Source organism: Vidua chalybeata, chromosome 4 (assembly GCF_026979565.1).
Source record: "Vidua chalybeata isolate OUT-0048 chromosome 4, bVidCha1 merged haplotype, whole genome shotgun sequence".
Classification (NCBI taxonomy): domain Eukaryota; kingdom Metazoa; phylum Chordata; class Aves; order Passeriformes; family Viduidae; genus Vidua; species Vidua chalybeata.
In genome coordinates, this window is record NC_071533.1 from 20,447,907 (window position 1) to 20,462,112 (window position 14,206).

At 42.6% G+C, this 14,206-nt stretch overlaps 1 protein-coding gene across 2 annotated transcripts in view; it reads left to right on the top strand.

Moving 5' to 3' along the window:
- The first annotated feature begins 3,066 nt into the window (after nucleotides 1-3,066).
- The window catches only part of GRID2 (glutamate ionotropic receptor delta type subunit 2), a 686,989-nt gene continuing 675,849 nt past the window's right edge, over nucleotides 3,067-14,206 (top strand). For both annotated transcript variants that reach the window (XM_053941218.1, XM_053941219.1), the window contains exon 1: nucleotides 3,067-3,154. In XM_053941218.1, coding sequence (XP_053797193.1) covers nucleotides 3,067-3,154 — 88 coding nt within the window. The remainder of the gene's footprint in view (nucleotides 3,155-14,206) is intronic.

Genomic DNA, 14,206 nt, shown 5'->3' on the forward strand with positions numbered 1-14,206 from the left:
AGAATGGAAGTGAAAATTATTTTATCTCTGTGCTGGATGTATATTAAGTCAACAATGTGTTCATTATTTAAAGTAATTTTATTTGAATTTATTTTTAAATGTTACTTCCGTCTCTTTCAGATTTTCACATGATGTTCTTTACCACTGGAATTACTATTTTGAACTCCACTCGAAATTATTTTTTATTAGTTAGAGGGTATTTGTGAGCTACAAACTCTTGGCTGTCTCTTGTATTCCGTGAGTCTACAGACTTCTGCAAAAAATTCTGTGTAGTGTGGCCAGTTCAGGGTACTATATGCTTTAAAGAGTCAGTAAAGACATCTGGTTCCTAGATAAGGCCTCAAATTCTTAGTAATATCTAAACTGAGGATTAAAAAGTGATAATTTTCCAAAGGTTTCCATTACATTTCCTATTCTGCCTTCTGTGCATTGTACATTATTAAAGAATATTGCTCTGACATGCCCCCCAAGAAGTGAATTAACATTTCTTGTGAACTCTCTTCTTTTGTGAAGAAGTAATAATGACTCAAGCAACTCCAAAAGTTTCTCGGATGAATTGGAATTTATTACTTGTAAAATTAATGTCCATTACATCCACTGATACTGTGCATAAATTGTCATTTGTAGGGAAAAAAAAACACTCTTTTTTACTGTTTGCCCTTAATGATAACACATCTGTGACTTGTACAGACGATAGGGAAAAATGCAGCATGTGAGTGACATAATTTGTGAGACTTTAGCTTCACACTGCTCATCTATTGTTCTCTTTACATACCTTTTGTCTCTAAAGCAATTCTAGTTGTGATTTGTTTCAGCTCTTAGAAGAGAGAGAGTCCATTCTAACCTGTGAAAAGATGAGCCCTGACTTGTGCTTTGGATTGGGCTTAAAGCATTTTGAGTGCTACTATTTGTAGAGAAGTTCTCACCTGCCAAGGCGGACCTAACCAAACTCAAAATTGCTGCTGGTGCTTTTTCTTAGTGGTGTTGGATACATTGGTTTGGTTTGTTTTCATTTTTCTTTTGGTAGAGTTAATGATCTTGCCATTGGTTTAGTTTAGCTTTTCTTGAAAAGCTTATTTCTCCCTCTTGAACTAAATCCTTAAATTTTATAGGTATACAACTGCTTTTGCCAACCAACCCCACAGCTGAAAGAAGACATATCCAAGTCAGGAGAAAGAGGAGAAATATACAAGTTGGGTATGATGAACTTAGGAGTGTTATAACTAAGAAGATGTCTTCAAAAGAGGTTCCTTCTGAAGAAAATGGGTTGATCAACCTCTAATTTGTTGGCTACCAGGACTTATCAATGGTTCATATGAGTTTTAGGATATAACTACTATGTTATGAGCAATTCTTTGATTTCTGCTTCCTGTCTCTAGTGGGACTAGAAAAATCAAAGTCAGAAGAAAGTGTATTAAGACATAAAGTGAGGATTTAGCCTGTTTTATAGGAACATACTTAACCTCTCTGTACAATTCTCTGTCTGTGTAATGGGGATAACATATTTAAACTACAGCATGAGAAGTCTGAGGATTAATCGGTTAATGAATTCATAGAACCCTGAGCATGAAAAGTGTGCTCTAAATGTTTCCCATAGAAATTTCTCCATTACCTAAAGAGAGAGGGAGAAAAAAAGCTAATTCATTGCTTTAAAGAGCTGTGCAAAATTTCATCAAGAACATAGATAATTAAAGTAATATTAATAGATTTTTAGGTCTTCATTTTCCCCTAGAGGCCAGGTGTCCCTGATTTCTTTTTTTTTTCCTTTTCCCCTTCAAGTGATGTCCCTGACTCAGTTGTCAAAGACTGAGAAGCAGAGGTGCCCGTCTAGCTTTGAACTTTATCCCCATGGTGGAGTTACAAGGTTAAATAAATGGGGTGTTTTTTTTTTTTTTTTTTAATTTTAAACTGAACATAACACTTCAAAAAGATTCCCCCCCAACCAAATGTATTTTTAGGCTGTATGCACTCTTGCCTATGTCTATTCCTTAGTCCCAGCTGAAGATTTCAAGGTAGACGAGGGCTCTATATTGTTTCTCCCTTGTATTGCAGATAGGGGGAGGAGGTGGTTATTAGAGAGAAGCGCTCTCACTCGCTCGCTCTCTCTGTTTCTCCCTCTCTGGCTGATAGCACTTATCTCTTGCTCTCTCTCCTTCTCCTAGGTGATCCATTTCTAGGCAACGTGCTGGCTGGTGCTGGAGCCGCCAGCTCTCTCTGCATCCCACCAGCAAAGGAAGATCCAAAAGCAACCTGCAGACCATCATCTGCTTTCCTCTGCCTCGCTCCGGGTACTCCTCCTCTCGCTTCTGCCCTGTCCAACCACCACCTTGCGCGACAGAGACAGCACGCTGGGCTCCATTGGCAGATTTTTTTTTTTCCCCTCCAGTTGTGGGAAGCGATTTTTCTAAGCGAAGGGTGGGGGGAAATCTCTGCATTACTATCTGCATTACCTTGAAGTTCACTTTGTTTTTTTGGCCTCCGGGGGGGCTTTTCCTGCAGGAATCTGGCTGCCGGGAGCGGGATCGCCTGCTCTCTCGGTCGCCCGCTCCTCCCACCTCGCTGAAGGCGAGCTATTTGCTGCGGGCTCCTGGGGCTTCTCTGGCCAAGAGGGTTTGTGGGTGTCTGCTCGTGTGTGCGTGTCTGCTCGTGTGTATGCGTGTGTGCCTGTGTGTGTGAGCCTGTGCGTGGTGTGGGTTGGAAGTTGCTGTGCAGCAGCAGGACCGAGCGGATCCCTGGACCCGGCGGAAGGATGGGGATTGTCTGACCAGCAGAGGCGTCTGCTGCCCGCGGCGGCGCCCGGGCTGAATGGATTTGCTGCCGGCTCTCCCAGCAATTCTGGTGCTGCCCAGGAGCCCCGCGAAGTGACGCGGGGTTTCGCCGAGGAGAGAAGCGCTCGGAGCCCCGGGCTCGCTCCCTGAACAGCCGCGGCTCTGCGCCAGCCATCGGGATTTACGCGCTCCTCCGGCTGCGCCTCAAACTCTCGGGCTTCCTGCTCTGCACTGTCCTCCGCGGCAGCACCGTTTGGCGAAGAGATCTGTTGTTGTAAAGCCTGGACCTCTGGAGGAGATGGAAGTTTTCTCCCTCATCCTGGTCGTGTCCGTCTGTTGGACTCGATCCTGGAAAGCGGCGATTGCAGATTCAATCATTCATATCGGTAAGAGGGTGCTGCGCCTGCTGGTGCTGCTGGACACTTTTCCAGCTCTCCTTTGCAACCTTCCCTCTCTTGGAAGGCTTTCCCCCCTCCCCTTGCAGCCCCCACTCTCTTTTATCGTTTGCTGTCTTGCTTTTTTTGTTGTTTAGTCCTCTTTTATAATTGCTTTCCACCAGGACTTCAGGCGTCCTCTTTTTCCCCTACAGCGCTGTGTAAAGATTTCTTGGCAGTGGGGTATGTGCGTGCTTTAGACCTTGAGGTTTTGATGAGCCTGTTGATGGGGGCGCCCAGGGCTCGGCACTTCCCTGGTTCCTCCCCGCCGCCCCTCAGCTCCAGCCTGCCTTCCGCCTGCCCCAGCTCGCCCTCGGCCGGGGGACACCCCACGCCTCCCCGTGATCCTCACACCACGGTGACAGCCAGGCAAAGCCCCCACCCCCACACTTTTCCCTCCTTCACACCCCCCACCCCGCCTTCCTCTCCCGCGGCGGAACAGGTGGTTTGGCAACGTGAGCGCTTCCCCTGCCGCGGGCGGGCAGGGCGGCCGCGGGGGCGGGGGGCTCCGGCTGTCCGGCACCCCCCTTCCCGGCCGCCACCCCGCCGGCCCCGTCTGCGCCTCCCGGAGCCGCCGCTCCCGGGAAGGGCAGCGGCCTCCCCTCCGCCCCGGGGGCAGGGGGCAACTCGGGTTGGTGCCGGTGCACGGCGCTGCCCGCACTCCCCGCCGCCCGTGCCCCTCGCTCCCCGTTATCCCGAGCCATCTCCGGCACGGCAGCCCTCACTCTCGGCGGGCGCATCCATGGGAAGCGCCGAGCCCCGCTCGGTTCCCGCGACTGGCGAGAGCGGGTGGCCCCCCTGCTCCGGCCGGGGATACGCGGGGAGGGAGAGGAGCGGAGATGGGGAGAGGAGGGCACTTCCCCCGCGGCCGCTCGCCCATCTGCAGGCACCGCACGCAGGCGGAGCGGGGGCGGGCGGGCGGCCGGAGCCCCGCTGCCCCGGGGAAGGTGCATTTCGGGGCAGGGTCCCGCCGGGGCTTTGGGGAGGTTCCTGGGGCGGTGCCGGCCCCGGCTGCGGGGCAGCTGCCGCTCTCCCCGGGGTTGGCTTTATAAATATGTCTGCCGGTGCTTGTCGTGGGGATTCGTAGCGGGTTTCTGTGAAAGGGGAAGCGGGGAGAGCGTTTGGAAAGCGCGGCCGTCAGGAGCTTTCCTGCAGGACTGATTCTGGGGCAGCGGTGCGCCAGCCTTCAGTGTACCTGTCCCCGAGCCCAGAAGCCACCGTTCCCCTTAGGTACCGCAACTTTACAGGGGTCACTCCTTTTGGCTCCGTGAGACTGGAGCAGCAAATATTGCAAGGGGAGGTAGCGCTCTATGCCCTCCTTTTAAAGGGAGAAGGACTTTTTAAATTCTTCCCAGTTGCAGACTCTTAAAGCGACACTAGGAGACAGTTACGTATTAGGGTTCTTTCTTAAGAGCTTGTAACAAACGGTTACATCCTAGGATTTGGGGGGAAATTTTGACTGTGTAGCATGTGAGGAGTTTCTTTGCAATCCACTGTCGCCCGTCCTCCTGGGTAAAGCAGCGCTGCTGGGCAAGCCGTGTGCCTTTGTACTACCATCAGAGGAGACAGTAGCTTTTCTCCCCTTGTGTTAATGAAAATTTATTTGGTTTACTTGTTTTAGATGATAAATGCAACACATTTTAATTCTTCTTCTTTTTTTTTTTTTAATAATGATGTTAGTGATTAGATACATCAACACAGTAAATCCTCATTGAAAGCAGAAAACCCCCAGCAACCCAAACGAGCAGAACCAAAGCAGTTGCTTCTCACACAATTTGTCTTGAGAGACAATTAGTACAGTTGACAAGGGGATTAGCTCTTTTTATGGACTGGTTTATGCTGCCATGAAAATGGCAAACTATGTAACTGGTACACAGAGATTTACACCTACTAAAATGAATACTCTGAAAATAAATTACCTGAAATCAGAACTATTCTAACAGTAAATGAGTACACAGCTAAATATTCAGTTTTACAGCTCACAGATGAAAATTTGGCCCCCACTGTATTTTGTGACCTGATCTTCTGACCCCGTTTTGCTTTCTTCCACTTGTATAAAATAAATTAATGTATAAAATATTTAGACATAAGTAATAAAGTGTATTTATTTAAATGAGTGAGAAAAGGCAGTAGCAGAGTACTCTGTGAAGAAATTAACTACAGTAGAACTCACAAAGCTAAAGAAAAAAACAAAATGCTCAGTTCAGGGAAAAAGAAATACTACCAGAGGTAGTTCTGATGCCTTAGGCAACACACAGAATAAATGCATTATCTTTTTTTCATTCTGCAGTGCTAATATATTCAAGTGGAAAATATTTTCCCATGTTTGAGAGGGGCAGATGGTCATAAGAAATAACATGTTACCTGTGCATACACTTTTCCTAATAGTACATACTTTTTTCAGTATAATGCACAAACTCTCTCGCTTGTCTACGTTTTATTTTATGTGTTTCCTGTAAAAGGATGCTTTCTGTCTCAAAGTATTTTATCAGTCCTCTCTTAGACAATGCCAAAAAAATGTTACAATTTAGTAAGTAGACATTAACGACTTGATGATGTCAGTGGGAGGGATAGAGTGACTGGTATCTATGATAATGCCTTTTCATATTTCTATCTTCTATCTTCTGTGTACAGATTCTGCGTTTGATCTCTAGAGAAGGTCTGTGCATATGTACATGTGCACATTTAAAAAGAAAGGTTTTCCTGTATCATATTTTAAACATTGGTAGAGCTGCTTATAGTCTGTACGTTTCTGCTGCCCTGCTATTATAAATAGGAACTGGCAGTTCAGAAAGACTACATTAAGCACTCTTGTGAAAATGGTGAAATGAATCGACTCCACTATAATTTTTCTTACCCTTATATAAAAAAGAAAGGGGCAGGGTTACCATGTCGAAACGATGCAATCCTGTATTATGCTGCTTCTCTCAGCCCATGCATTGATTGAGTAATTTCATCAGTCCCACATTACTTGATTGCTTAGAAGTTTCCTAATGATCTGTATGCTGTAGGAAGAATCTGAAAGTCGTGAGTGGAATGGTAATGATTCTGTGTTTTATGAGGCTATTCAAAAAGTCGCTCTGATTTATGTAGCTCGAAAGCTCACAAGTCTTTGAGATTATCCATGCTACCCGATATTTCCTTCATACATCAGTCGTCCCACACTCCTCACTCCCTAAACAGGAGTTTAGAACAGTGTTTTAATTAAGCAGGGATTAGGTGGCATTCCTTGTCAACCGCACAATTTGCATATGCTTTGTATCTTTTAGTGCTGATAGTCTCATGCTTCTATATTTTGTACTTTGTGCTCATTATTTTCCCCTGATACTTGCACAGTAATACATCTGTACATGCTTATCTGTACATGCTTATGGATTTCCTATTGTGCCTATAGAAACACATAGGCAGATATATGTGTATTAGGTGCTGCAAAATCACCTAGGGCAGCAGGCACATAGTGTGGTACAAAGGTTTTGCTGAAAAAATACTCTACAGTATTTTTGAAGGCTAATCTAGTTCAGTCTCCCTGATTACCTCAAGTTGGTTTTTATATTTATCAGTTACTTTAGTCATACACAATCAACTGTGTACTGCCCTTGACTTTTTATTTTTAATGGAAATTTCATAAATAGATATAGTTATGTATTATATATGTTTCTACATATAATTATACATCTGGTTTTAATATATTTATAGATACCATTTTTTCTTCCTGAGAGAGAAAATTAGTCCTGCCCTTACCTTACTCCTCTCAGCTTTTAGATGTTGTAGGCCAGGACTGCTGCATTCCTTGTATTGGACAAGTTCCCAGCATTACCGGGTCCTGAGTTTTGGCTCATACCTTTAAGCTCTTCTGTACCATGGTTAAGAATATCAAGGCAATTCCAGCATGGGGTCTATTGCTTGTTTCTTCTCTTGATGTTGAAGGTGACTAAAACATAATTTTTTTCTGTAAAGGAAAGGGATTCTTGTTGTTTGGTAGGATGCCTGTCTCATTTCTTCTTGTAAGTTGATGTGCTACAGTGCAGCTGGGGTTGTGTTGTGAATTGGTAATAGGAATTTAATTTGCTGTGCTATTGGTGAAGCCTCATTAGGAGGTATGTAGTGTACGCCACTAACTGTTCATTACAGTACTCTCACATACATTTGTAAAGCACAAGAGAAGTGAGCAAAACAGATGTATTAAAACCAAATAAATCTCTATGTGCCTATAGTGTCTGCAGGGGTGCACTCAGGCCCCTGTTGTCCCTGCTCTAGGATGTGCGAAGGTTATTTGCTTATTTTAAACACACCTCCGAGTGAGGACCTGGAACCCAAGTGTGCTGGGGCTGAGCAGCCAGGAGGCTCTATTAGTAACTATGTTCTACTTAAATGCTTGGCCTGTGTGACAAACTCTCTCCTTCTGTGTGCCTTATTTCTGAAACACTTTCCCAGGTGCTTCGATTGATGGCAGCACTTCAGTCCCTGTGATGTGTGTTAGTCACTCTGTAGCTAAAGAGGGATGACTTTGCACGCCACAGATTAGGGCTTGCCATCATCATGGCAAAGGCATGTTTGCCATTAGGTGTCACTGCTTTCTGGAGTGTTTCTTAGTCATCATCAGGGCCTGATCCAGAGTCTGTCATAGTCCAGGTGAGTTGCTTGGTTAACTTCAGAAGATTTTAAACTGAGCCTGTGGATTGCTGACTGCAGCAGGCAGCTCCTTTTCTTATTCTTAAATAAGTCTTAGTGTTATTTGAGGTTCTTTGTCCTTGATAAAGGCAGAATTAAAAAAAAAAATCAACCATTCATTTTCAAGTGGTGCCCTAACAAATATCTGACGTGGCAATCACTGCTGCTGCTCTGTGCTTTCACATGACTACTTATGGATGCACTGAGCCTTTATTCTCACAATGTCATCTTTGAAAAAAACACACTGGAGAAAGTCTTTCAAGACTGTGACTACATAAACCTACCAACTAAGGTTCATTTAACTTAATGAACAAAGGCATTAAGTATGGTTCTCTTCCACTCCCTGGTCCTGGAAAGCAAGTGGTATTGGCAAGAGATGACTCCTGTAAGCCATTAGGTTACTCCCTAGATATAGACTTGAACTTACATAATTTTCTTCCATTTGATATATAGCTATCTATAATCTGCCATGACAGGCTGGTTTTAGCTGAAATTTATTGGAGACTTTTAAGTTGAGGTTTGGATTTTCAGTCTCTGTTACTGCTACTCGACCGCTTGATTTTTTTTCAGTACAGTAAAAAATGGTTTTAAAAACAGTTTATGTGAAAAAGTAGTTCTATTTGGCTATCAGTTTCTAATAAATTTTAATTACCTGGGTTATATATAAGAACATGGTAACACTCTTTCCATCCACACACACTCCAAACATATTTTTGTTTATATCTTCAGTGTTTAAAAACTTACTAAGCACAGATAATTACCATTGATGTTTGGACTTACAAGTGACCAATAAGAAAAGGAAATAATATTCTAATATTTTGAGCAATTGTAAGAAAATGATCAAACTTTGAGAACATGTTTTGCACATCTATTATGAAACATGATAGTCTGTGCCAAAGAATGATTTCAGATGATACATTAGTAATGAGGCAAATTCAGATACCTTTTTGCATCTGCAAATTCTGCTGTCACTCTTTTTTTTTTTCTTTTTAGACTTGAATTCCAGAAGAAGTTAGTTATTATCTAAGCTGGTGAAATTTTGAAGAAAATCTTGATTTCAGATTCAGGCTTGGCTTGTATGTCAAAGCAGCTCCACACCTGTGAATCCTATAGATCTTACAGTCCAGTTCATGGCTTTGCTCCTGCTCACACCCATCTATGAGAGCCCCAGATACAGTTTGTTCTACCTAGAAGTGCCAAGAGACAGCTGTGACTGTCACAGCCCAAGAGCAAAGCACAACAGGCAGGTTGCTGGCAGCCTGATGGAGTGGCTGGGAGCTGCTCATCACAGCTCATGTTTCTTTGAAGTGTTTTGTATCCCAGGCTTGCAGTGTAACCACTGCCTTCCTACAGGGCTTCCTGCACACAGATGCACTTCCTCTCCTTCTGTGGTGTTATATTGTCTTCCTGCACCATGTATTATGTCCATGAGGAAACATTTGCTGTCCTGTTGCTTGCAGTAGTTACCAAAATGAGCTACGTTGGCCTTTTTTGGAGTAGTGTTGACCGTGGCTTCCTCGCTTATCTAGGCTAGCATTGTATTGAAAATGGTGCACTACTGAGGGTGTGCAGTGTGACATGTGGCATGGGATGTGTACTAAGTGCATGCTGGATAAGTTTGCTGGAGTGCTAATTAATCCATCCTCAACATCAGGTAAGGAAGGCCTGGGCAAAACCTTCTGGGCACAGCTTTTAACTGGCTTGTGCATCTAGACTGAAATGGAAGCATTTAGAGGAGGAGTGAATGAGGAAAAGGTGTCTTCTTGCTGTATCTTTCTGGATTTCCGAGGAGCACCATCAGGGCAGTTTCCTCTGCTCTTCTATACAAGTGTCAGGCTTTGGTTTCTGGTTGTTGTTGGCCAAGCAGTTGTGAGAGCTGATGGAGTAAGGGAAAGATTCTCCTGTGTCTGCAACCACTGTAATTATTAAAGGCTTAGGTGACTGGGAGAGTCGTAAGTGATCTCTCTAACAGGGAGGACACAGGCTGAAATTGAAGGTTAGTAAATGAAATGTGCTGTTGTTTGTATGACAGTTCTGAAATCTGGCAAGGGAGCACATTTGATGTTGTGCACTGCTGTAATTTTGTAAGGTTCAGAATTTATGTCCTAGTTTCAGTTATAATATACTTAGTTCAGAGAAGGAGGTATTTTGTGTTCTGTACTGTACCGCAGAGTGCACTTCAGCTGGAGAGACTTCTTCCTGCTTTGGTCTGGGGCTCACCGCAAAAGCTCAAGGAAGGGATATTCTGAGAGCTGTAAGTGCTGCAGTAAATTAAAAAAAAAAAAAAAAAAAAAAAAAAAAAAAAAAAAAAGCACTCATAAAAAGTGACACTCAATGAGAAAGGATAATAGAGTAACTACAGCATTTATGTGTAGTATGAAAGTTATGGTAGAAGAGTTGGTACAGAGACTATTACTCTAATTTTAGTCAACTGTAAACGGATGGATTTGTAAGAGCAGGGTTAGATGTAAAGTAGATTTCTATTATACACATTAGTTGTGGAATGATGGAGGAGTAGGGTAGAAAAGATGAAAGGGAAAAAGTTTCTTGAAAGTTGTGCTGGGTTTATGTGACAAGCTCTGTACTCCAGAGGAAATTGAAAAAGAAAATGAGTGAAAATGCAAGGAGGGGAAGAAAATAATATGTCAAAGGCAAAAGCCACTCCTTCTGTCTGTTTCTATTTCTTTGGGAGCTGTATAATGTTCCTGTAAATGCTATGCTCAATGGAAAAGTCCTGAACCAGAAAGGGAAAAAAATGTCAAGATACAGAATTTAAATGAGGAGTTATATGTGTATTTTAATGTATTAGATAACACTCTGTGCTGAAATGCTAATTATTCCTAATTGTTATATTTGCTTTAACCATGAATAAAATATCACATATCTAATAAAGTATGCAGTGAAAATAACTGTAAAATTCCTCTTGGAGCCTTTCATGCAGATTTAAAGGATTTAATACCTTATTTTTTCATTGCTTTTTAAAACATTAACTTTCTGTAATCAGTTGGATTGCTAAGGCCAATATCCAGTGAACCTAACAATAATTGCTTGTTTTGCAGAACAATTTTTCGTTAGTCCAGCCATATCTTTCTCAGAGGCTTAAATCGAGTTGGTGATTTCATTATAATAATTCACTTGTGATAAATCAAAATCAAATAGCACTGCTCCAGTGCTGTGGAAAGGAGCTCCGGATGAGAGCTCTGGAGAGAGCAGAGGATGGCAGAACAGCAGACCTGAATGCCAGGCTTGGATTTGCTGTGCCAAATTTTAACCTACTCAGATATATCAATTTTGCAAACACATTTTTAAATGGAGAAATGTAACTTTGCACAGGGTGGACTTCCCTGCCTTGGGATGCCAACTCCAGACCTGAGTTTGGGACCCAAACACGATGACAGACTTGCTTTGGTTTTAAAGCATGCAGGAATTCATCTCAGTCAAGCTCAGGCTCCTGAGCCTTTGGGATGTTTTGGAGATGTCAGTTGTATTTCTCAGGTGCCAAGACACTGCTGCAGAATTATCTCACTGATTACAATCAGTATTAAAACTTGTCTGGCTGGGCTGAAAGCACACAGTCAGGGTATCTCCAGACCAAATATTATTAAGCAAGGATGTTTCTTTTCTTGTATCCTTTGCCTTCTTGCAATGTTTATAGTGTTCAACTTAAACATTTGAGAAACATTTAAAAACCGTTTCATATACTAGAGGGTTGTCAAAGGGAAGAAGACAGTAGAAAAGACAGAGTTCTTGCTCAGTGAAGCCACTGTAGAGTAGTGGCAGTGTGTGGCCAGTGCACAGTGTGGATTGTGTGTTAAATGGGGCTAAATGCAAGTGAAATGCAAGTAATAGCTGTTTTAGGTCATATTAAAATATGTTTATTCCACTGTTTCTATTAGTTTCTTTCTCTCTCATGTTCTAGGCTCATGGCAAGAAGTTGTGATGGTCATTGTGTTCTATGCTCTTAAATATCTGTTTTTAATGTCCAGTCAGGAAAAAATTAAACATGCCATAACACAGATATCTCTTATTTGGATAAAACTGTTTTTTTCTCTGTAAATTTCTCTGGAATTACACTTATTTGCCCTCTTTTGAGGTCAAATAGACCTCAAAAAGTTGGTTATAATTCTTAAAGGTAGTCTTCCTTCAGCTTTCCTCTTTGTGAATAAATATGCTAAAGCAGTATTGAAATATATCCATTAATGCATTTGCTATAAATACCTTTAAAATTTACTATTCTGGAGCTATTCTAGCTCCATGCTACAGGCTGATAGCAAGCACTGGGGTATGTATTAATGTATGCATATATACAATATACACACTTTTTCATTAATCAGAAGGACCATGCTTATTGAAAATACTTGACTGGATTTTTCTTTAATTTGGGATGTCATTAGTTTTCACCCTAAGTAACAACATGAAGATTTGGGAGGCTTTTTGCTTGCAGGCAGGGAGCCATAATGTGAATATAAGTCGTGAAGTGGCACCCCACCGTGCTGGAAGCTGTACAAATATGAAACAAAAAGTTGGCTGTCAGGGGATTTGAAGCTGAAGTGAAAGAGAGGACTTGGATCTCTCTGCAGCTCACTTTGTACACCTGGAGACTCATGTGTCTTTTGAGAGGCAGATTCACTTATTCATGTTTGTGAATGATCACTTTGGGTACAAAGGGATGAAAGCAGCTACAAAAGTCTACAGGGATGTCCTGTCAGGGCACATGCTGCATCGCTGATATCAAAAGTTCCTCATCTGGGGCTGTGAGGTGAAAGAACTGACAAGGAATGAAGGGCAGCAATGTGGCAATATGTTATTGCCAGTAACATTGATTAAGTTGGCCAAATAGAAGCAATCATTACCTCAATCAGCTTCCACCATGCTACTCTCTGGGTTTACCTATTACAGGAAGTAATGCCCATGCCCACTCTCACTCTCTGTCTCACTTAGACAAATATTTCATAGTACAGTCTTTTGGAAGACTTGGTAGGAAGAAAGCACCTTTTTTTTTGGAAAGTGGAACAATATACGTTGCAAAATTCCCTACTTTTCTCCTTTATAAAAAGAGATCTTTAAAAATTGTCAGTGATTCTGAAAGTATCTGCAGCCTCCTTTGGTAGTCTCGTGAAGTTTTTGTATTGCTTTGGAAATATTATTGAAACAATCTAGAGAAATTATTATCTAGCTCCTCAAAGTAGCTCTCCTGTTTTGGAATTGGATTGCATCCTAGAGATATATGAGAAATGCTCATTTACTTGAAAAAGTTTTCCCATTTTTGACAGTGTTGCAAAGAGCATAGGGCCTGTGTTTAAAAAAAATGGCGAAGACAGTGGGCAGGAAAAAAACATGTTCTTTGCCACAGAGCTGCTCTGGGAGCAGGACTGCTGTGGGGAATGTTCTGGTGATGCCTTCTATGAGGGAGCTTTGGAAAGCAATTGGAGGGATGTGTTCAGCAGTGGTAGGAGTTGGCTGGGTGGTGAAGGGGTGCACAAAACATTTGGAGGGATTAGCATGAGTGATGGGTAGTGCAGGATACCTTCAGGGAATAGCAGGAAGTGTTATGTGGTTTGGAGACTGGGGTTTATATTCAGGACAAGCCTTGTAGGGGAGGTGTATGTCTAAGCATATGAGAAAAGCTGGGAAATGCAGAGGACCAAGGGACTGGAATGGCACAAATATTACTGAAAAGCTGAATAATATAATGCAAATGTTGTTTTGAGAACAATATATCTGGAAGGTAACATTAAGTTTTAAAGAAATTAAATTACAGATTAGGAAATAGGATTGTTTCTCCCTGTCTAGCCTCTATATTTTTACCATAAAGCATTTGATTTGAGTGATAGATCTTGATTTTTTGGGTTTTTTTCAGCCAATAATTGTACCTGGTTACTTGGCAGAGAAGTGAGATCCATTTTACCTTTGTATTGTTCAATACCATTGTACACAGATGCAGACAATGAGTACTGAAGTGTCAGCTTCCACTCCTCTCCTCCCAGGGTAACTCTGGGTGTATTGTACATTCCTGTGCCTTGACACTATCTTAGCATTTTCTTTCACAGGCTGGTCTGTACCATGCCTCCTTTTAAAGTCAGCTTCTGTGGCTGGTGAGTAGGAGGAAGGGATGGACACAGCCATAGCTTCTGCTCCACTGACTTTTGACCTAATTTAGGGAGGGAAGAAAAGGGTAAATAATGCAGCCTGCTTCTGGATGCACAGCCTGCCGTGACTCTCATGGAATGAGGGGGCGAGTGCTAGCTTTCTTCCTCATCGCAAATAGATGCATAGCTTACTTTAAAAGTTACACCTTTCTTCAGTGAAGCTCCAGAGTGGTGAGTGGATCTC